The sequence below is a fragment of the Macrotis lagotis genome, chromosome 2 (assembly GCF_037893015.1).
Source record: "Macrotis lagotis isolate mMagLag1 chromosome 2, bilby.v1.9.chrom.fasta, whole genome shotgun sequence".
Taxonomy (NCBI): Eukaryota; Metazoa; Chordata; class Mammalia; order Peramelemorphia; family Peramelidae; genus Macrotis; species Macrotis lagotis.
This window is the reverse complement of record NC_133659.1, coordinates 257,958,853-257,980,611: the sequence shown is the minus strand read 5'-3', so window position 1 is coordinate 257,980,611 and position 21,759 is coordinate 257,958,853. Positions and strand designations below refer to the sequence as shown.

At 37.8% G+C, this 21,759-nt stretch overlaps 1 protein-coding gene across 3 annotated transcripts in view; it reads right to left on the bottom strand.

Moving 5' to 3' along the window:
* Window positions 1-21,759, bottom strand: part of LIMA1 (LIM domain and actin binding 1) — a 125,621-nt gene that overhangs the window by 56,019 nt on the left and 47,843 nt on the right. For all 3 annotated transcript variants that reach the window (XM_074225938.1, XM_074225936.1, XM_074225937.1), the window contains one exon: window positions 8,538-8,583. In XM_074225938.1, coding sequence (XP_074082039.1) covers window positions 8,538-8,583 — 46 coding nt within the window. The remainder of the gene's footprint in view (window positions 1-8,537; window positions 8,584-21,759) is intronic.

The window sequence follows — 21,759 nt, the reverse complement described above, 5'->3', positions numbered from 1 at the left end:
GGAGGCTCTCTTGTCCATATTCAACCAATCTGTTTAGGCATACCCTCTAAAACATCCCCCAAAAAGATTGTTCAGCTTATGCTTGACACACTTCTACAACCTGGAAACCAAGTATCTTCTGAAGCAGTCCATTAGAAAATGTTTACAAATACAGAGCTGAAATCTAAATCTACAACTTCTGACTTCTGGGGTCAAGTAAAACAAGCCTGAACTCTTTCTCCCAGGTCAACCCTTCAATGATTCCTCTTCTTCAGGCTCAGTTTTTTCTTTCTCTTTTTAAAATTTAAATTTTAAATTAAATTATTAAATTATTTTTAAAAACCTAAAATTTAAAAATTAATTTAAATTAATTAAAAAATTTTTTAAATTTATTTTTCCAATTATATGTAAAGATAGTTTTTGTAAGGTTTTCAGTTTCACATTTTCCCCCTCCTGCCCCTGACAGAACAGTCTAAGATAGGCTATTCATGTATAACCATGCTTAAATATTTCCATATTAATCATGTTGCAAAAGGAGAATCAGAAAAAAAAACACTAAGATGGAAAAAATAAAACACAAAACAAATTTAAAAAACTGAAAGTAGTAAGCTTTGGTCTGCATTCAGACTCCATAGCTCTTTCTCTGGAATATGGATGGTATTTACCATCACAAGTCCTTTGTAACTGTCTTTGATTATTGTACTGCTGCGATGAGCAAGTTCAACATAGTTGATCCTTACACAATGTTGCTGTTATTGTGTACAATGTCCCCTAGTTCTGCTCACTTCACCAAGCAACAGTTCATGCAAGTCTTTCCAGGCTTTTCTGAAGTCTGGCCACTCATGAATTCTTTTTTTTGTTTGTTTTGTTTTTTGTTTTAGATTTTTTCAAGGCAATGGGGTTAAGTGGCTTGCCCAAGGCCACATGGCTAGGTAATTATTAAGTGTCTGAGGCCAGATTTGAACCCAGGTACTCCAGACACCAAGGCCGGTGCCCTATTTACTGCACCACCTAGCCACCTTTTGTTTTGTTTTTTGTTTTAGCCACTCATCATTTCTTACAGAACAATAGTACCCCATCACATTCATATAACACAATTTCAACCATTCCCCAATTGATAGACATCTCTTCAATTTCCAATTTTCCAAAAAGAGATGCTATAAACATTTTTGTACATGTGGGTTTTGACCCTTTCTTGTGATTTCTTTGAGATACAGATCTGGTAGTGGTATTGCTGGATCAAAGTGTATGCAAATTTTTATTGCCAGGCTGTTTCTCAAATTGTAATAATTATCATCATAATCATTATGATGATGATTATTTATGGCACACTTTAATTTTGTAATTTTTTTGGGGAGGGGAAACAAATTTCTTATTTCACCCTCACAATAACCTTGGGAAATTGATGCTATAAACAGATTAATAGAGATTGAGTGATTTGTCCAGGGTTACAGCTGGTATCTGGGACCAAGCTGAACTCAGGTCTTTCTTACTCCCAAGTCCTATACTCTATCCATTCTGTCACCTGTAAAATTATCCATAGATACCTCCTCTGTATGGTCATCCTTCTTTAGATATTAGGCTACATATCTCTACCTTGTCTACAAGGATAATGTGAGATATTTTGTTTTATATGGCTTACTTAAATCCAGTTATATCATGTCTGTCTAAAGCATTCCCTTGATGAGCTACCATCTACCAATTTTAGAAAGAAAAACAAAACCAGAAAGGGTAATAAATTTTGTTAGGCACTTCCTGTTCTTGATGAAACTGTGCTGACAGGAAGAAATCACATCCCTTTCTTAATTCTCACAAACCATCTCTTTAAAAATGTGTTCTAGAGGCGGTTAGGTGGAGCAGTGGATAGAGCACCGGCCCTGGAGTCAGGAGTACCTGAGTTCAAATCTAAGTCCTGTACACCTAGCTGTGTGACCTTGGGCAAATCATTTAACCCCAATGCCTTAAATAAATAAAAAAAATTTAAAGGTATTCTAAAATCTTATCAGAAACCCAAGTCAAATATACCAATCTATGATTTTAAGATTTCAGTCAATCTTGGTGCGTTTGGCCATCTATCTGTCTAGCTGTCTCACTTCTTTTTCTCTTTCAAATCAGGGCATGTTCACCTTCTGATTTCTTTTATTTTTAAATTTATTTATTCTCATTTTGTACAAATAATTTTTTTATACATTAATAAAATATTCTTGTTTAAGAATAAACAAAATACTCCCTCCCCCCAAAATGAAGACTCACTTGAGTGATAAAGTAAAGGGGAGAGAAAAAAATTAAAATTAAAATTTAAAAAAAATAATAGTAATAATTGTAGGTATGGCCAGGTGGCTCAGTGGACTGAGCACCAGCCCTGGAGCCAAGAGCATACAAGCCCAAATCTGACCCCAGACATCCAACAATCACCCAGCTACATGACCCCATGCAAGCCACCCCAACCCCACTGCCCTGCAAAAACCAAAAAAAGAAAAAAAAAGACCTAAAATAAAACAAAATAGCAATAATAGTAGGGGCGGCCAGGTGGCAGACAGAGCACTGGCCCTTGAGGGAGCAGCATCCAGGTCCAAATCCGGCCTCAGACACCCAACAATCAAGCACCTATGCAGCTCCAGGCAGGCCACCCAGCCCCATTTGCCCTGCACCCCTCCCCCATAATAATAATAAAAAATGTGCTTCAGTCTGTGTTCCAACCCCACCAACTCTGTCGCGGGTGGATCACATTCTTTATGATAAGTCCATCACAAAAGTTACTTCCATATTTTTCCACTGTTGCCATTGCTGATCGCAACTCCCTCCTTTAGTACTTCTCCACTACCATGTACTATATTTTCTCTCTCATTTCACTCTGACTCAGCTGTAGGGTAGCTGAGTGGCCCAGCAGACAGATCCCCAGCCCTGAAGCCAAGAGGCCCCCAGCCCCTATACCACCCCTTAGGCCCAGCATCCACCTGGCCCTATGGTCCTGGAAAGGTCATCCAATCCCAGCCCCTTGCAAGAAGTAAAAAAAGAAAATATTATATCTGACCACTCTCCCCCCATGGGCCACCCTCTCCTCCATCATTCACATCCGCACCCCTTCCCTCTGTCCCCCCCTCTCTCCTTCTTACTCCAGATGTCTATACCCCATTGAGTATATATGCTGTTTCCTCTCCTAGCCAACTCTGATGAGAGTGAAGATTCCCTCATTCCCCCTTGCCTTCCCCCCTTCCATATCATTGCAATAGCTCATTGTAATGAAGAAAAATCTTATTATATGAAATATCTTGGCTTATTCCCCCTCTCCTTTTTCTTTCTCCAATTACATTTCCCTTTTTTCTATTGACTCCATTTTTACACCACATTTTATCTTCAAATTCAGCTTTTTCCTGTGCTTCATCTATAAAAGCTCCTTCTACCTGCTCTATTAACTGAGAAGGTTCATATGAGTATTATCACTATCATATTTCTATACAGGAATACATGCAGTTTATCATCATTAAGTCCCTCATATTTTCCCCTTCTCCTCCAATCTCTATGCTTCACCTAAGTCCTGTATTTGAAGATCAAACTTTCTGTTCAGCTCTGGCCATTCCAATAAGAACATTTGAAATTCCCCTGGTTCATCTTTTTCCCTGGAAGAGGGCATTCAGTTTTGCTGGGTAGTTGATTCTCAGTTGCATTCTAAGCTCTTTTGCCTTCTGGTATATTATATTCCAAGCCCTATGAGCTTCCAATGTAGTTGCTGCTAAGTCCTGTGTGATCCTGACTGCAGCTCCATGGTATTTGAATTGTGTCCTTCTGGTAATATTTTCTCTTTGACTTGGGAGTTCTGGAACTTGGCTATAATATTCCTGGGGGTTGTTTTTTTTGGATCTCTTTCTCAGGGAGACCGATGGATTCTCTCCCTTTCTATTTTGCTCTCGGCTTCTAGGATATCAGGGCAATTTTCCTGTAGTAATTCTTGGAAAAATGATGTCAAGGGTCTTTTCCTGATCATGACTTTCAGGTATTCCAATAATTTTTAAATTATCTTTCCTAAATGTTTTCCATATCAGTTGTTTTTTCCAATGAGATGTTTCACATTTTCTTCTAATTTTTCATTCTTTTGGTTTTGAAGTATTGAGTTCTGATTACTCGTAAAATCAGCAATCTCCCTGAGTTCTATTCTTTGTCTGAAGGATTTGTTTTCCTCAGAGAGCTTTCTTATCTCTTTTTCCATCTGGCCCATTCTGCTTTTTAAAGCATTCTTCTCCTCAATAACTTTTTTTTTTTTAGGTTTTTGCAAGGCAATGGGGTTAAGTGGCTTGCCCAAGGCCACACAGCTAGGTAATTATTAAGTGTCTGAGGTCGGATTTGAACCCAGGTACTCCTGACTCCAAGGCCAGTGCTCTATTCACTGCATCACCTAGCCGCCCCTGCTGACTTCATTTTCATGTTTTTCCTGCATCTTTCTCATTTCTTTTCCCAATTTTTCTTCTATCTCCCTCACTTGATTTTCAAAGTCTTTTTTGAGTTCTGTCATAGCCTGAGCCCAATTTCTGTTTTTCTTGGATTCTTTAGATGCAGGAGCTTGGACTTCTTCTCCTTCAGATTTAGTGTTTTGATCCTTCTTGGGATCATAGGCAAAGTATTTCTCAATGGTGTTCCTCTTTTTTCTCTGCTTACTCATTTTCCCAGCCTGAGCCTGGTTTTGGGGGTGCTTCCTGAGCTTTTGAGGCACCCCCCACAAGGATCTCAGTGTGTGAGGCTCTGTCCTCCCTCCTGGTCTGTGAATGACCATAAGCGCCCCTCCTCTGCCATGGGACTGAGGTGGGGGGGCAGACTGTGATCAGGATCTGAATGTGGTCAGAACCCCAGAGTCCTGTTCCAGGGGTAGAGGACATAGCTCCACAGTCTCTCTCCACTACCTCCCTAGGCTCTGCACTCATGCCTTGGGGGCTCCTGTTTACTGGCTCTGCCTGCTTCTGGTTCCTGGATCTGGGCCACAGTGGCCACACTGCTTGCTTTGTGCCCTGAAGGCTGGGCTTCACGTGCTCACTCTGGCAGAGCTCCCCCGCTGTTCCCCCAAGTTGTGCCTGGTGCTCCCCAGGGTGTAGATCAGGAAACTCCCCACTGCACCCTGGGGCTGTCTCCAGGAGGTTGAAGTTCCTTTGGTCTGGCAGGCTACCCCTCTGGTGGGCCGCCCCTCCAACCCTAGGGGAGCAGAGCCTTTCTGCTCTTTTCCAGGTTACCTTGAGTTGGAGAACTGCTTCACTGAGTCCCTCTGTGGGTTCTGTCTCTCAAAAATTTAGTTAGAGTCCTTAACTTATAAGTTTTAAGAGAGAGCACCTAAGAGATGATCCTCTCTTGTTGCCATCTTGGCTCCGCCCCCACCTTCTGATTTCGCAAAAGTCTAGGATGTATGTTTTTTTTAGGACTTTGCAAGGCAAATGGGGTTAAGTGGCTTGCCTAAGGCCACACAGCTAGGTAATTATTAAGGGTCTGAGCCCAGATTTGAACCCAGGTACTCCTGACTCCAGGGCTGGTGCTTTATCCACTGTGCCACCTAGCTGCCCCTAGGATGTATTTTTAAAGAAATGGTTTATTAGCATTTAGGGAAAGAAAATCTGTGAGAGAGACAGCCTGGTTTCATCCAGATAAATTGTATATAGCTTGTTTGTACATGATTAGCTTCTTTAGACTGAGCTTATCCTTTACCTTTCTTCCCTCGATATTAAGCAATGTGACTTAACAAAGGTAGCATTTCAAAAATGTTTACTGATATCATGACAAACTAATTCATTTCTTTTTTGATAATATTCTACATTTGAATTACTCCTGTACATGTTACATTGCTATACTTATTTCTTTACTCCTATATCTCTTAGCACAGTGCTTCACAATCATTTAATGTGTTTACTGAATACAGTGCTAGTATCTTTTACAAACGTATCTTGAAAATGCAGTAAAATTTTAATATGACATGAAACAAGTGATTCTCCTTTCTATCCAGCCTAACCCTGATGCCAACTTCCATTCATCACAAGATACAGTATTTCAGAGTTCACTCAGTTAAACCATCATTTACTGGCTTCATATCCAAAAGAGTGTTAGAGTTAAGACAACCTGTGTTTTAAACCCTGACTCCATTGCCTGATAGCTCTGTGGCCAAAGCAAGTTAATTAACCTTTCTGGGTTTCATTTGTCTATAAATGAGCAGTTGGGTTTTAATTTCCCTTTCAGTTCTATGTCTGTGATCCTATGAATCACAGAAATTGGAAAGACTTCAATGGCTATCCATAGACTCCCCACAATTTACTACAAGTTCCCCCCCTGCCCCCCATAAGGAGCCTTGCAGTCTCTGTTTGAAGGGAAAGCTAGCATTTTTGAGGCAATCCATTTATACTTATGGACAATTCTAATTGTCCTTAAGGCCCTTCACCAACCTGGTTGTCTTCCTCCAGAGGCTCTCCAGTTTATCGATGTCTTCCATAAGCCATGGTAACCACAAAGGTTGAGCACAGCTGGATTATTATCCCTTCCCCCCTCCTATTCTTGGAAGCTATTCCCCCTAAATGGAGCAAGAGACTGCATTAGCTTTTTTGATCACCCTTCTGACCCGTATTGAGCTTACAATCCACTAAAATCCCCAGAACCTTTTCAGAATAATGGTTGTTTTATCATACCAGCTGTATGAAGTTGTAAAGTTGACTTTCTGTATTCAAGAATAAGACTTTACATTTATCCTTACTGAGTTTCATCCTCCTTAGGTTCAACCTAATACTTCAGCCTATTAAGACCCTTTCACATCTTGACTGTTATCAAGTGTGTCAGTTGTCATTCCCAGTCTTATTTTCATACAAGTCAAAAGTTAGAAACTTGAATTCTAAAAAGTATTCAGTTAGACGAACACATCCCATGACAAGGAATCTGAGGAAAATAAATGCAGCATACTCAAAAACAGACCTGTAGTGCTGGAAACTGAAATCTATTCACGCTTGCCCCACCCGCTCCTCCCAAAAGTCCACTGTGCTGGAGGCATTCTTTACTTTCTCCCTGCATCCTGAGGGTAGGGATTATAGTCCTTCATAATCAAGAAGGACCATATCATATAATATGATGGCATGACTAGCACAATAAGTTTATTACAGTAAGGGGAATGTTGGGCAGACATTCTCACAGTCTTTTCCAGTGGCCTGACTGAATAAGAAACAGGACTTCTGGTAATGACCTGGAGGCTATGGGGAGTCCTTGGCCTTATGAATGTGGGTCCCTCCATTATTAGTAAGGCATCATGGTGCTCCAGCAGTGTGGGGCAAAGCATTAGGATATGATTTTTTGGCAACAGACTGGTGACAATACGGCATATACAAACCTGTCTCTTAATAGTCTAATCTTCAGTACAGTGATTTTATGGTAACCTACCTCATGTTGTATCCAAGAGTACCAAAGGAGAACCATGGTTGTCTACCTATCATCCTTCATTATTCTAATGGGACCAGTCCATCTTCAATTTGTATCATACAATTCCTTTCTTTAAGAGCAATAAATCTATGAGAAGTTCTTATGGATCCTTACACATTATGAATCTTTAACTAGATTAGGGGTCAAGATAAATATTCTAAATAATAATAGATAACATTTACATAGCACTCACTATGGACACTGTCCTAAAAGTTTTACAATTCTCATTTGTTCCTCATAACATCCCTGGGAAGTGTTATTTTAATTTATTCCATTTTGTAGTTGAGGAAACTGAATCAATTAGAGGTTAAGTGTCTTTCCCAAAGCACAAAACTAGTAAGGTTCTGATAGTGGATTTGAACTCAGTCTAACTTCAGATCTGGCTATCCACCTAGCTGGCTACAACATAAATATTCTGTTTTTTTAGAAGAGATTCTTGTTCAGGTACAAGTTGTACTAAATGACCTCTGAGCACTTGAAGAAAAAAAACTTCAGTGTTAGTGACACTTTCTCCCTCTAAAATATTAAAATCTAAATATATTTAATAAAATATTTCAACAACTTTTTACAAGACAATAGTTCAGCATAAAATAGATTTTGTTTCCTATATTTTGCTGGTTATTCCAAAGATATTCCATATCCAAGCTCCTTTTCCATTCCACCTACATGTAGCATTTATGGATTTCCTCAATGTATTTCAAAACTCTAGAAAAGTTTGGGAAATGATGATTTAAAGAATTAAATCACAGAATCAAAGAAAATACCAAGATGCCAACAGGTTAAAAACATGGAAGGGAGCATTTACATTTTGAGGTTAAAGGAAAAGATGACAAGAGCAGAAAAAAATTGGAGCACAATCACTACATTACCTTGATGATCTCATGTACATCACTTGACTTTCACCCTCTTTCAGGGAATCCCCCCCCCCAAAAAAGTGAATCAAAAGCAAGATTTCACTGAAAAAGTGAGGTTTTAAAAAGTCAAGTTTTCCTGAGTAAATAGCTAACAAATTAAAAAATTTAGCTGACAGGAGCTGAAGAAGCTAATAGTTTTTGGCTGTAGCACAGTGACATAGGCTTTTTTATTGTTATTATATGAGAAATTATTCTAAGTTTTTGAATACTTACATTTTTCTTCTTATCTGCATTAGCTTCTTCAGCTGCTTTCTGGTACCTTCAGAAGAAAAAATAAGATGTCATAAAATCAATAACAGTTTCATAGGTCACAACCTAGAAGGGACACCAAATTACTCAACCTCTCATTTAACAGATAAGTTACCTAAGTTCCAAGAATGATCACAGGTACAGGAAACATAAAAGGTGGAACCTAAACCTACCAGATTCTTGATCTCTGTCACCTGGCACTTTCTACTCCACCCTGCTGGTCTCTAAGAAAGCCAGCTGGGGCATAATTCAAATGCCAGGGGACATGTGTGTGATGACTTCATCTCAGGTTGAGAGTTTTGAGGTGTCTGATACCAGATTAAATCAATGCTAAGGTAGATGCAGTCTGGTCCAGATTGAACTAGGTATGTTAAGTTTGAATATTGAACACCCTTAGTAAAAAAGCTAACTAGAATTCCAAGGCCAGTTGGGATGTTCAAGGAAAATAAAGAAGATCAAATGTGAACCTCGAAACAAGTGTAATAGACTAAAACAAGCTTACTGGGGGGTCTTGAGTCCAAAATTGGTAGGACATTGATCTCTTAAAGCCACAATCCTCATTATTCAAAAATCTGCCAACTCCTACTCATCCAGAACCCAGTCACTGTCAACTGTTCAATAGTTAGGCTGTCTGAGGCTACTGCTCAGACAGCAGGAGTATTCCAGGAATCAGACTAACAGCCAGAATCTGCTTAGGTTTCTAGTCTCCAAATAGATCATAAGAACTATTTACCAAATAGAAAGTCCTTAGGGTTAAGCTACCTTGAAGATTCTATTCAGTTGCATTCAATAATAGAGTTCCTCTACCACTGATACTCTGCCTGGATTCATTCATTCCTCAAGAGGTAGGAAACTCCCAACCTCTCTTACTTTCTTATTCTCTGTGATATTCTCAATCCCAAACTACCAAAGAGGAAACAGTCCTTTCCCAACTCTATTGTCTACTCTTTCATCTCCTTCCATTTCAATCTTATTCCCACCCATGTCCCTCTCCAAATCAATCCATCTCTTCTACTTGTCCTCTCAAAAATTATCACTTATAATGAACAAACTTACCTTCATTTTAGAGCACTTTCTCTCATGTTCCTTAACTTCTTTCTCTTGACATTTACTGATATTACATTCATCTCCCACATCTAACCCCATCAATGATACTGCATTCCTCACCATCCTTTCTGGTAGAGGTTGCATTTGCTTCTCATACCCATCCTCCAAAAAATTTGTCCTTGGAAGGGGAGTTGGAATAACACTTCCAGACTCTTTCTCTACAATTATTACTTAGCTATTGTCTCTTCTTGGAGGTTTTTACTATTCAAATTTATCAACTAACCCAGACCTGGTGGCTATTATCTCCTGACACCAAATTCATTCTTCCTTTTTTCTCAATGAATTGTTTACAGTCTCCCTCCTTACTTTAACTCCTACTTTCATATTAGGGGAGATTTTCAACTTTATAGTAATACTTTCTCACACTCTCAAACCTAAAATTTTATCAATCTACTCAACTTCCATAACTTACTCCATCATTCTGCCTCAGCTACACATAAAACTGACCATATCCCTTGTGAGACTGTTGCTGATAAAATGTTGCACTTCCATTTACAAGAACTCTGAAATTCCTTTATACTTCCATAATCTTTCTTAAAAAAAAAAAAAAACATTTATTAAAGACCTAACTAGGAACCGGTACTGAAATAAGCAGTTTAAAAAATGTTTTATTTATTTTTAGCATTCTTTTCTTTTTAAATTATCTCCTTCCTTGACACCTCTTTACACATCTTTTGAGAAGGCAAGGAATATGATATTCATTATACATGTGAAATTAAACAAAACAGATTTCCATATTAGCCATATTTCAAAAAAGTAAGAAAAATAAAATGAGAAAATTAAACTTCAATTTGTATTTAGGGTTTATTAGTAGTTCTCTATGGTAGATACTATTTTTTCATCATGAGTCTTTTACAATTGTCTTGACTAATGTATTGACCAGAGGAGCCAAGTCTTTCACAGCTGATTATCATTACAACATTGCTGTTACTGTGCACATTGACCTCCAAAGTCTTCTCATTTCACTTTGTTGCAGTTCATATATATCTTGTCATATTTTTTTTTTCTGAAACCATCCCTCTCCTCATTTTCTTCACTGGAGCACAATAGTATGCATATCACGATCATAGCTACAATTCTGAATTAAGCACTTTTAAAAATATTATGTCATTTTATCTTCACGACAATCACGAGATATAGTAACTATCTCCATTTTATAGTTGAGAAAACTGAGGCATCACCTAGGTGGTTTTTTCATAATCACTTATCTGTCTACTCATTGTTTGTTCTCACCAAAATTTCCAATCCCTCTAGCCCTCGATATTTTCCTGAACCATCACCTTTGCTTTGGCTATACTCTCTTCTCTACCTAGGCTTGGTCCCTTAGTGAACCAGTTCAAATCAATCCTCTCCTTGAAATTCCCTTGTACCTTTGTCCTATCACTGCTCACATCTTGCTGAACCTGACCACTGATTTGTACCCTTCTCTACAGGAAAGACAGTTTTGTCACTGAGGGCAAAGGAGTACAGATCTAACATGGAACGAGGAGGAGACCTATACCTAGAAGCAAGTGACTTGTTGACTTGTTGCTACAGTGTCAACCTAAGGCTCACTGCATACCAGGGCAAAGAGTGGTCATGGAGATGAGACTGTTTGCACGAAGCAAGAACTGGAATAAGCAGCACCTTTGTCTCTGACCAAACCAAAAAGAAACCTGTCTTCACAGATTCTCAAATATGTTATACTTTTTATAATCACTTTATATGTAATTTTTCTTTCTATCTCTTCCTGCTGGAAATGTACAGAAATTTGTTGGAAATGTACAGAATGCTGATGACTTATGGGAGTTTATTTTATTGTTCAAAACTCTGTAAAAGTAATTTATTATTTCAGTTAGTTTTTAAGTTGATTCTCTAAAATTCTCCAAGTAAAGCAGCACATCATCTCCTAAGTGACAACCATGTTTCCTATTTCTTCTTATTCCCTTAATTTCTTTTTCTTCTTTTATTGCTAGAATTAGCATTTTTAGTTCTATGTATTAAATAGTAATGTGGAAGATGGCGACAAGAGAGGAAAGTCTCTTAGGTGCTCTCTCATAAAACTTTGAAACTAAGGACTAATTAAATTTTCGAGAGACACAGAGGGACCCGGTGAGGCAGTTCTCCTACTCAAGGTAACCTGGAAAAGAGCAGAAAGGCTCTGCTCCCCGGGGTTGGAGGGGCGGCCCGCCAGAGCGAAAGAACTTCAGCCTCTCAGAGGCAGTCCCAGGGTACTGGGAGCCGTGGCTCACAGCAGCAGGGGAGTTTACTGACCTATGCCCTGGGGAGCACCAGGCACAAATTCGGAGAACAGCTATTGGGGGGGACACCTCTGCCAGATAGAGGATGTGAAGCCCAGCCCTCAGGGCACACAGCAAGCAGGGAGCAGCAGCATGGCCAAGGAAGAAAACAGAAGCAGGCGGACCCAGTAAGCAGGAGCCCCCAGGGCATGAGCCCATTGAACCTAGGGAGGGGAGTGAAGAGAGATAGACTGCAGAGCTCTGCCCCTGGAACAAGAATCTAGGGCTCTGACCACATTCAAATCCTGATCGCAGTCTAGGCCCCCCCCATAGAACAGCAGGGACCCTCTCCACCTCAGCCCTGCGGCAGAGGGGGGTGCATATGGTCATTCACAGACCAGGAGGGAGGACAGAGCCTCACACACTGAGACCCTGGTGGGAGTGTCCCAAAAGCTCAGGAAGCATCCCAAAACCAGGATTAGGCTGGGAAAATGAGCAAGCAGAGAAAAAAGAGGAACACCATTGAGAAATATTTCACATATGAGCCCAAGAAGGATCAAAACACACAGTCTGAAGATGAGGAAGCATAAGCTCCTGCATCTAAAGACTCCAAGAAAAACAGAAATTGGGCTCAGGATATGACAGAGCTCAAAAAAGACTTTGAAAATGAAATGAGGGAGTTAGAAGAAAAACTGGGAAAAGAAAGGAGATGCAGGAAAAACATGAAAATGAAGTCATCAGCATAGTCAAGGAAATCCAAAAAAAAATGCTGAAGAAAATAGCATGCTAAAAACCAGCTTAGATCAAATGGATAAAACAGTTCAAAAAGTTATTGAGGAGAAGAATGCTTTAAAAAGTAAAATTGGCCAGATGGAAAAAGACATAAGAAAGCTCTCTGAGGAAAACAAATCATTCAGACAAAGAATAGAACTCAGAAGACTGATGAATTTATGAGAAATCAGGACTCAATACTTCAAAACCAAAAGAATGAAAAATTTGAAGACAATGTGAAACATCTCATTGAAAAAACAACTGATATGGAAAACAGATTTAGGAAAGATAATTTAAAAATTATTGGAATACCTGAAAGTCATGATCAGGAAAAGACCCTTGACATCATTTTCAAAGAATTACTACAAGAAAATTGCCCTGATATCCTAGAAGCAGAGGGCAAAATAGAAATCAAGAGAATCCACCGATCCCCCCGAGAAAGAGATCCCAAAAAACCAACCCCTAGGAATATTATAGCCAAGTTCCAGAACTCCCAAGTCAAAGAGAAAATATTACAAGCAGCCAGAAGGACACAATTCAAATATCGTGGAGCTGCAGTCAGAACCACAGAGGACTTAGCAACAACTACATTAAAAGCTCGTAGGGCTTGGAATATAATATACTGGAAGGCAAAAGAGCTTGGAATGCAACTGAGAATCCACTACCCAGCAAAAATGAATGTCTTCTTTCAAGAAAAAAAGATGGAACAGAAGGTTTGATCTTCAAATACAGGACTCAGGTGAAGCATAGAGATTGGAGGAGAAGGGGAAAATATGAGGGACTTAATGATGATGAACTGCATGTATTCCCATATAGAAAAATGACACTGATAATACTCATATGAACCTTCTCAGTTAATAGAGCAGGTAGAAGGAGCTTTTATAGTTGAAGCACAGGAGAAAGCTGAATTTGAAGATAAAAATATGGTGTAAAAATGGAATCAATAGGAAAAAGGGAAATGTAATGGGAGAAAGAAAAAGGAGAGGGGTAATTGGCCAAGATATTTCATATAAAATTTTTCTTTATCACAATGAACTATTGCAATATTATGGAAGGGGGGAAGGCAAGGGGGAATGAGGGAATCTTTGCTCTCATTAGAGGTGGCTATGAGAGGAAACAGCATATATACTCAATGGGGTATCAACATCTGTAATAAGAAGGAGGTGGAGGACAGGGGGAAGGGGTGGGGATGTGAGTGATGGAGGAGAGTATGGACCATGGGGGAAGAGTGGTCAGATGTAACGCATTTTCTCTTTTACTTCTTGCAAGGGGCTGGGATTGGATGACCTGTCCGGGACTATAGGGCCAGGTGGATGCTGGGCCTAAGGGGTGGTAAGGGGGCTCGGGGCCTCTTGGCTCCAGGGCCAGGGATCTGTCTGCTGGGCCACTCAGCTACCCTATAGCAAAGTCAGAGTGAAAGGAAAGAGAAAATATAGTACGTGGTAGTGGAGAAATACGAAAGGAGGGAGTTGCGATCAGCAATGGAAATGGTGGAAAAATAGGGAAGTAACTTTTGCCATGGACTTATCATAAAGAATGTGATCCATTTATGACAGAGTTGTTGGTGTTGGAACAAAGACTCAAGCACATTTTTTTATTATTTTTTTTGGGGGGGTGCAGGGCAAATGGGGCTGGGTGGCCTGCCTGGGGCTGCATAGCAGGGTGATCCTTGGATGTCTGAGGCTGGATTGGGATCTGGGTGCTCCTGGCTCAAGGGCCAATGCTCTGTCCACCATCCAGCTACCCCTACTATTATTACCATTTTATTTTATTTTGATTTTTTCTTCTTTTTTTGGTTTTTGCAGGACAGTGGGGCTAGGGTGGCTTGCATGTCACACAGCTGAGTGATTATTGGGTGTACGGGGCCGGATATGGGCTTGGGTGCTCCTGGCTCCAGGGCCAGTGCTCTGTCGACTGCGCCATCTAGCCACCCCAATTATTACTATTTTTTTATTTTAATTTTTTTTCTCTCCTCTTTACTTTATCACTCAAGCGAGTCCATATTTTTTGGGGGGAGGGGTATTTTGTTTACTCTTAAACAAGAATATTTCATTAATGGATAAAAAACATTATTTGTACAAAATGAGAATAAATAAACATTAAATCAATAAAAAATAGTAATGTGACAATGAACATCCTTGCTATACCTCTGATCATACTGGAAAGGTTTTTTAGCTTATCATACAAATAATACTGGCTGTTCATTTTATATAGGTACTGCTTATCATTTTAGAGAAGTCATTCTTGTACTTTCTAGTGTTTTTAGCAGGAAAAGGTACTGTATCTTATCAAAAGCCTTTTCTCTATTATATGAACATGATTTTTGTTGTTCTTGTAATTAATATGGTCAAGTATGTTTATAATTTTTCCTAATACTGAACTAACTCTGCATTCTTGGTATACATCTAACCTATTTATAATAAGCAGACTTTGTGATATTGTTGCTAATTAGTCTCCTTATAATTTATTTAAAATTTTTTACACAAAGATTAAATAATAATATGATTATAGAGTTTTTTCCTCTATTTTGACTTTCCCTGCATATCCATTAATACAATATTTTGTATCACAGAAGAAACCTGCTAGGATTCCTTCTAATGTTAATTTTTTTCAATTTACGTAGTCCTGGAATTATTCTTAATTTAATTAATTATAAAAGATGAATTAAAGAGATCAAGGACAATCTTGAGAGAACTGTTATGGACAATGCCACCCAGAGGAAAAAACTATGGAGTCTGAATACAGAGCAAAGCATACTATGTTCATTTTTTAAAAACTTCTTTTATGTTTTTCCTTTCTTATGGTTTCTTCTTTCCCCTTAGTTCTAATTCCTCTTTCACAAGAGATGAATTAAAAATTTCTGCTATAGGGTCAATTTTTGTGAAGGTACAATACACAGAAACAGGTATACTTCTTTCTATTCTCATACAATATTATCTCATTGTCTTTCATATCTAAATTTTCCAATATTCTACTGAGGTCCTTTTGTTATTTCAATAATTAGACTTATCTAGAACTGAGAGGGACTAAATTGAGATTCCCTATTATAATTTAACTATCAATTTCTCCTGACAACATTTAACTTTTCATTTAAGTATTTAGATTTTATGCTATTTGTTGCATATGTGTTTATTATTGATATTAATTCATTGTGGTATCCTTCAATAAAATTTTCCTGTTTATCTTTTAATGAGGTCTATTTTTGCTATTGTTTTATCTGAAATAATGATTGCTACCCCTGCCTTTCTTATTTCAGCTAAAGCAAAATATAAATTATTCTAACCTTTTATTTTCATTCTCTGTATATCTTTCTGTTTCAAATGACTTTCTTGTAACAGATAAATTTTTTATTATATATTTTATGATGAATTTATCTCAATTCAAAATTATAACCTTGTAATTATAACTGCCAAGGTTGCACTGCCTCCTACCCTGTTCTCTTATAGTTTTTTTCATCCCCTTTTTAAAAATTTAATTTTTTTTTAATTTTTGGTTTTTGCAAGACAATGGGGTTAAGTGGCTTGCCAAAGGTGTCTGAAGCCAGTGTTCTATCTACTTTGCTACATAGCTGCCCCCCATCCCTTCCTTAAGAGAGCATTTGAGATTGATGATCCCTCCTCCTTATTCTTATTTTTCCCCTTTTCTGTTTATCTACTGAGTGAAATGTATTTCTATACCCTTCTCTGGGGGTGGGTATAATATGTGTATGGATACATTTTTCCTCCTTTCACCAGTTCAAATGATAGTAAATATTACATGTTAACCATTCCCCACCTTCTTCCTTTTTTGTATAGACTTCCACTTTTGGAACCTTAAGACATGAGAATTTTCCCTATTCTTTCCCCTCCCCCCAATCCCTCCCTTTCCAGTTTTCCTCTAAGATCTTCAAAATATAAGCAAAATCCTCCCAAGGTCCTCTGTCTAATAATACTCTCTCTATGATCCCTGATAATGATATTGTTCTGAGGGGATACATGTATTATCTCCCCATATTAGAATGTAGTCAGTTTATCTTTTAGTCCCTTATGCTCATGTTTATCTTTCTCTTCTTCCCTTCACTCTTGTGTTTGTATTTCAGATTTTTCTGCTGAACTTCTGTCTTTTCATCTGGAATGCTTTGAAGCCCCCAATTTCCAAGGTAAAGTCTGACCACTGCTCTTCTGGTCTGAATCAATAAGTTGCTGTCCCAGTTTTGCATCTGAGCAACAGACCCTGTCCCTGGTTAGAAATTCCAAGGAAATCACTGATCAAGATCTGAAAAGCAGGAGAAATTGGTTCAACCCTAGTATCTGGAGTCAAGGACTTTTTCCTTACCTTTTTTCTAGGTCTAAGGTCTCTCAAACATCAGTTAAATACCTGGAGTTCAACCACTCTCATGAGCCTCACTGCTTTCTGTCCAAAACTGTTCAACTGCTTTCTAAGTAACATATTTAATTCAAATTGTATATGTTATGTTTAATCTTTTCTTTATACTGATGTTTGACAACTTGTTTGGTATAGGTGAACTCATTCTGTGTTTAAAGAAAGTATGATCATGAATATTTAGACAAAGCTTGTGAAAGATTGCAACATTAAATGCTACAGGAATAAGATCAAATTCCCTATTATTTGGGTGAGATTTAGAATAAGTAATGAAAGAAAAGTCTGGAACCAGACTTAAGTCATAGCCTGATAAATTACAGCCTAAGTAAGGTCTAATTCTCTGAATGGGGGAGATTAGAATTGGGTTGGTGAGTTTTGAGGTTGTAGGATTCCCTACTATTCAGAAAAAGTCAAATGAAGCCCCCAAATGGAAGACTAAATAAGACTCCAGAATAGGAAAAATAAAAATAACTAACCCAAGAAAAACAAACATTTTAAAATTTCTTCACTTCAGAAATTAAATCTTTAATCTTTTTTTTTGTACAAATGGAACTAACATACTAGAGATAATCTAAACTATTCAGAGATAAACTAAATAATTTCAAAAGAAGGCTCCTCTGATCAAAATTTATACTCAGGAGATTTTTGGTTATATAAATTAGTTATCATCCATTCAAAGTAGTATTTGTCATTGTTTTGTATGTCAATGATCAAATGTTGTTCTGTAAAAGGTTTTTTTTATTAGTAATACATTAACAGAATTGAAGACAGTTGTAAAGGTGATCTCAAAAGCAAGGCAGTCTATGAAACAGTTCAAAACTTTATCCAATCCCTAAGAACCCTGACCTGGCAAGTACTATCATATTTATTTTATTTCTTCTCTTCAACTAGGAAAAGCAACTTATCTTTTTTTTTTTAATCCCTAGAAAATATCTTTGCGGCGATTCCTGTTCAGAGTAAAGATTCCAACTGGAGCTGTACTCCTGGTTGAGAAACCTCCTGGAAGGACATCAGAGTGAGCCTGCTAGCAAGTAGCAGTATACAGTTCTTACCTTCATGTTCTTAGCTTGCTTGGCAGCTATGTTTGATCTCTCCTAGAGACAAATTGTAGAGAGAAGACAAAAAGTGGGAAATGGGAGAAATTAAAGGAGAAGGAATCAAGAAATCAGCCTGAAGGTAATAAAGCATCATCACCCTCAGTCTCCATGTTGGCCACAGATGCTACCACATCAGTTTCAAGTGACACAGACAACAGTGGACATGACCAAAGTGCTGATGACGAATTCATGGTGCTTCCTTTGCCACCCCCAGTTTGTCCCAAGACACTTTGAAGAACTGGATAATGCTCTTAGGTGTCCTGACATTCCATCTGCCTACCAAACTAGTTACAGTAAAGACAACAATAGTGATGATAGCAATAGTGACAATTCAGATGACAGCAATAAGGACAAACATGATAGCAGCAGTGATCACAGTGACAGTCAAAACCACAATGATTCTGCCAATGATATCTTACAGCAATTGCAATGTCAAATTCCAAAAATAAGGAATGTTCACTGGTGACTTCTACCTTCACAACATGGAAATCAAGTTACAACTCAGTTCCAAAAAAGGTGCAGAAAGAAGTGGAAAACCTTCAGAAGAGTAAGAAAAAGAAGAAGAGCACAAAGAGTGTAAAGCAAGAAGTCAGCAGAAAGATCAGGAAGTCCCATCTTCAGGCTTCACTTTGGTCGATGGTGCCACCATGTGCGCTTCGAGTGACCCAGAGAGGAATGGAAGTGAAGGGCATTCTAATGAAGTCTTTGTGTTTTCTTTTTCCCTCCCATTTCATCTTAAGAATATTTTTTTGTGCTTCCTTTATAGTCCACAATTAGAAGATGTGGAACTTGACCTCATGTATCTGGCTATTTGATACAAAGCAATAGAGAATCAGAATTTGCAGGATAGATGGAGCTAGAGCAGTGTCCCAAGTACAGTTCCTCTGGTGACCTTTGCTTTTATGGGTTAAGCAGGGGGACACTTTTATTGCCATCTAGAAACCCCACACAATCAGTGTCCACTCAGACTCTATAGCCCACCAGTGACAAGTAGAGATGCTGATAGTGCTTTTGATGGTGAGGCTACTTTGGACACTTATCTGTGAGGCTTTGCTAAGATTGTCTCCCTATTTCTCTCCTGTTTTTTCTTTTTCTCAAGAGGTTAGGTGAACATAGAGAATACTTTACATAAGGGAAGCCAGTCTCACTGTACCTGTCTATACCTTTGTGAAGCAGCTTTGAAAACTACTAAAAATTCACATTAAGAACCATCTCAAAGCAATAATAGTAAAGGTGGCAAAATTAAACAGGAAAACACATCCTAAAAGAAAACTCCTTTATCCTACCACTTTGCAGTGATGGGAGGTCTTTGGTGTGTGTGTGTGTGTGTTTTGAGTTGATAAGTACCCAGATACATTTGGCTAACTTTTCTTTGTCCTTTTTACCCTTTTAATAAAACTCATTTACAATCTGTGTGGAAGAGGTTGGAGGATGAATACTATTGAAATTTTGGTGATGGAGAAAGCCATTTCAATAAAATTTATTTAAAAAAAAGAAAATATAATTGAAATGACAAATGTGGAAATTTATTCTGCATGGCTATACATATTTGTAATAGGTTTTATTTTCCTTGCCTTCTCATTGGGAGAAGGAAAGGGAATCATCTGAATTATCTTGAAATATCTTCAAAATATATCTTTAACTGTACCAAGTCTAAAACTATATTATTATAGAGGCAGTCACCAAAATTGTCTGGTATTGGTTAAGAAACAGAGAAGTGGATCAGTGAATTAGATGAGCATAAGAAAAAGTGGTAAATGTTTATAGCAATCTACTGTTTGATAAACCCACAAAATTCTAGTTTCTGGGATAAGAATTCACTATTTGACAAAAACTGCAGGGGGAAAAATGAAAAATAGTATGGCAAAAACTAGGCAGAGATCCACATCTCATACCTCATATCAAAATAAGGTTGAAATGGCTATGGGGGGAGCAGCTAGGTGGAACAGTGGATAGAGTGCTGACCCTGGAGTCAGGAGAACCTGAATTCAAATCCAACCTCAGAAAAATAATAATTGCTCAGCTGTGTGAATTTGAGCAAATCACTTGACCTCATTGCCTTAAAAATAAAAAATTTTAAAAAATTTACTATAGGATTTAGACACAGATGATATGATACATAAGCCAATTAGGAGAACAAGGAGAACAAGTCTGTCATATTTGTGGAATGGGGAGGAATTTGTGACCAGACAAGAGATAAAGAACATTATAAATTGCAAAATGGATAATTTTGAATATATTAAATTAAAAACATTTTTTTTTTACAAATAAAACCAATGCAACCAAGATTAGAAGGAATGCAGAAGGCCGGGAAACAATTTTCACAGCTGGTGTGTCTGATAAAGGACCCATTTATAAAATAGAGAGAGAGAACCGAATCAAATTTCTAAAATTACAAGTCATTCTCCAATTGATAAATGTTCCAAGTATATGAACAACCGTTTTCAGATGAAGAAATTAAAACTACAGTTATATTTTTAAAATGCTCTCTTTGGGATATGATCTATATCCCACCTCACAACTATTGGATTGCCTAAGATGACAAAAAAAGGAAAATGATCAATGTTGAAGAAGATGTGGGAAAATTGGGACATCAATGCATTGTTGGGGAGTTGTGAACTGATCCAAGCATTCTGGAGAGCAATTTGGATTATGCCCAGAGGGCAATAAAATTGTGTATATCCTTTGATCCAGCAACACCACTACTGGCTCTATATTCCAAAGAGATCATAAAAAAAAATGCCTCTACAAAAAAAGCTGTTTTTTGTTTGTTTGGTTTTTTTTGCTAAGAACTGGAAACGTGAGGGGATGCCCAGCAATTGGAGTGTGGTTGAACAAGTTATGGTATATGAATATTTTGGAGTACTATTCTGGTAAAAAAATTGAGTGGTTAGACTTTAGAGACACATGGAAAGACTTGCATGAATTGATGCTGAATGAAATGAGCAGAACCAAGAGAACACTGTACATATTGACAACATTGTAAGATGATTAACTATGATGGATGCAGCTCTTCCCAGCTGCATCAAGGATAATTCTGAAAGACCTATTATGGAAAATGTCATCCACATTCAGAGAAAAAACTATGGAGTCTGAATGCAGAGCAAAACATACTATTCTTTTTAAAACTTCTTTTATATTTTTCTTTCTCATTTTTTTCCTTTAGTTCTAATTCCTCTTTCACAACTAATATTGAAATATATAAAATACGATTATACAAGTACAATTTTCTTAAATGAACTATTATAATCCATAAATGTCTCATTTCATTTCAATCTTGAGACTAACCCTACATGGTCTACAAATGTTTCATTTTATTCTAATTCCAAGCCTGAACCAAGTGACTAGTTTGTATCAGGTAGATCCCAGAATATATCTGCTTTTTTCATGATTCACCGGCTATTACCTATTATCCTTCAATCACTTAATTTTTTACAACTGCTGCTGTTAATCCCAACTGCAAATGAACCATAACATTCTTGGAATATTTATAATAAAGACACTGACAAATTGAAGCATGTCCAAAGAAGTGGGGGGATCATAACTTATAAAGATCACCTAAAAGGAACTGGAATATTACACTTGGAAAAAAGAATGGGAGAGAAGGGTAAGTCATTCCCTCTTCAAATA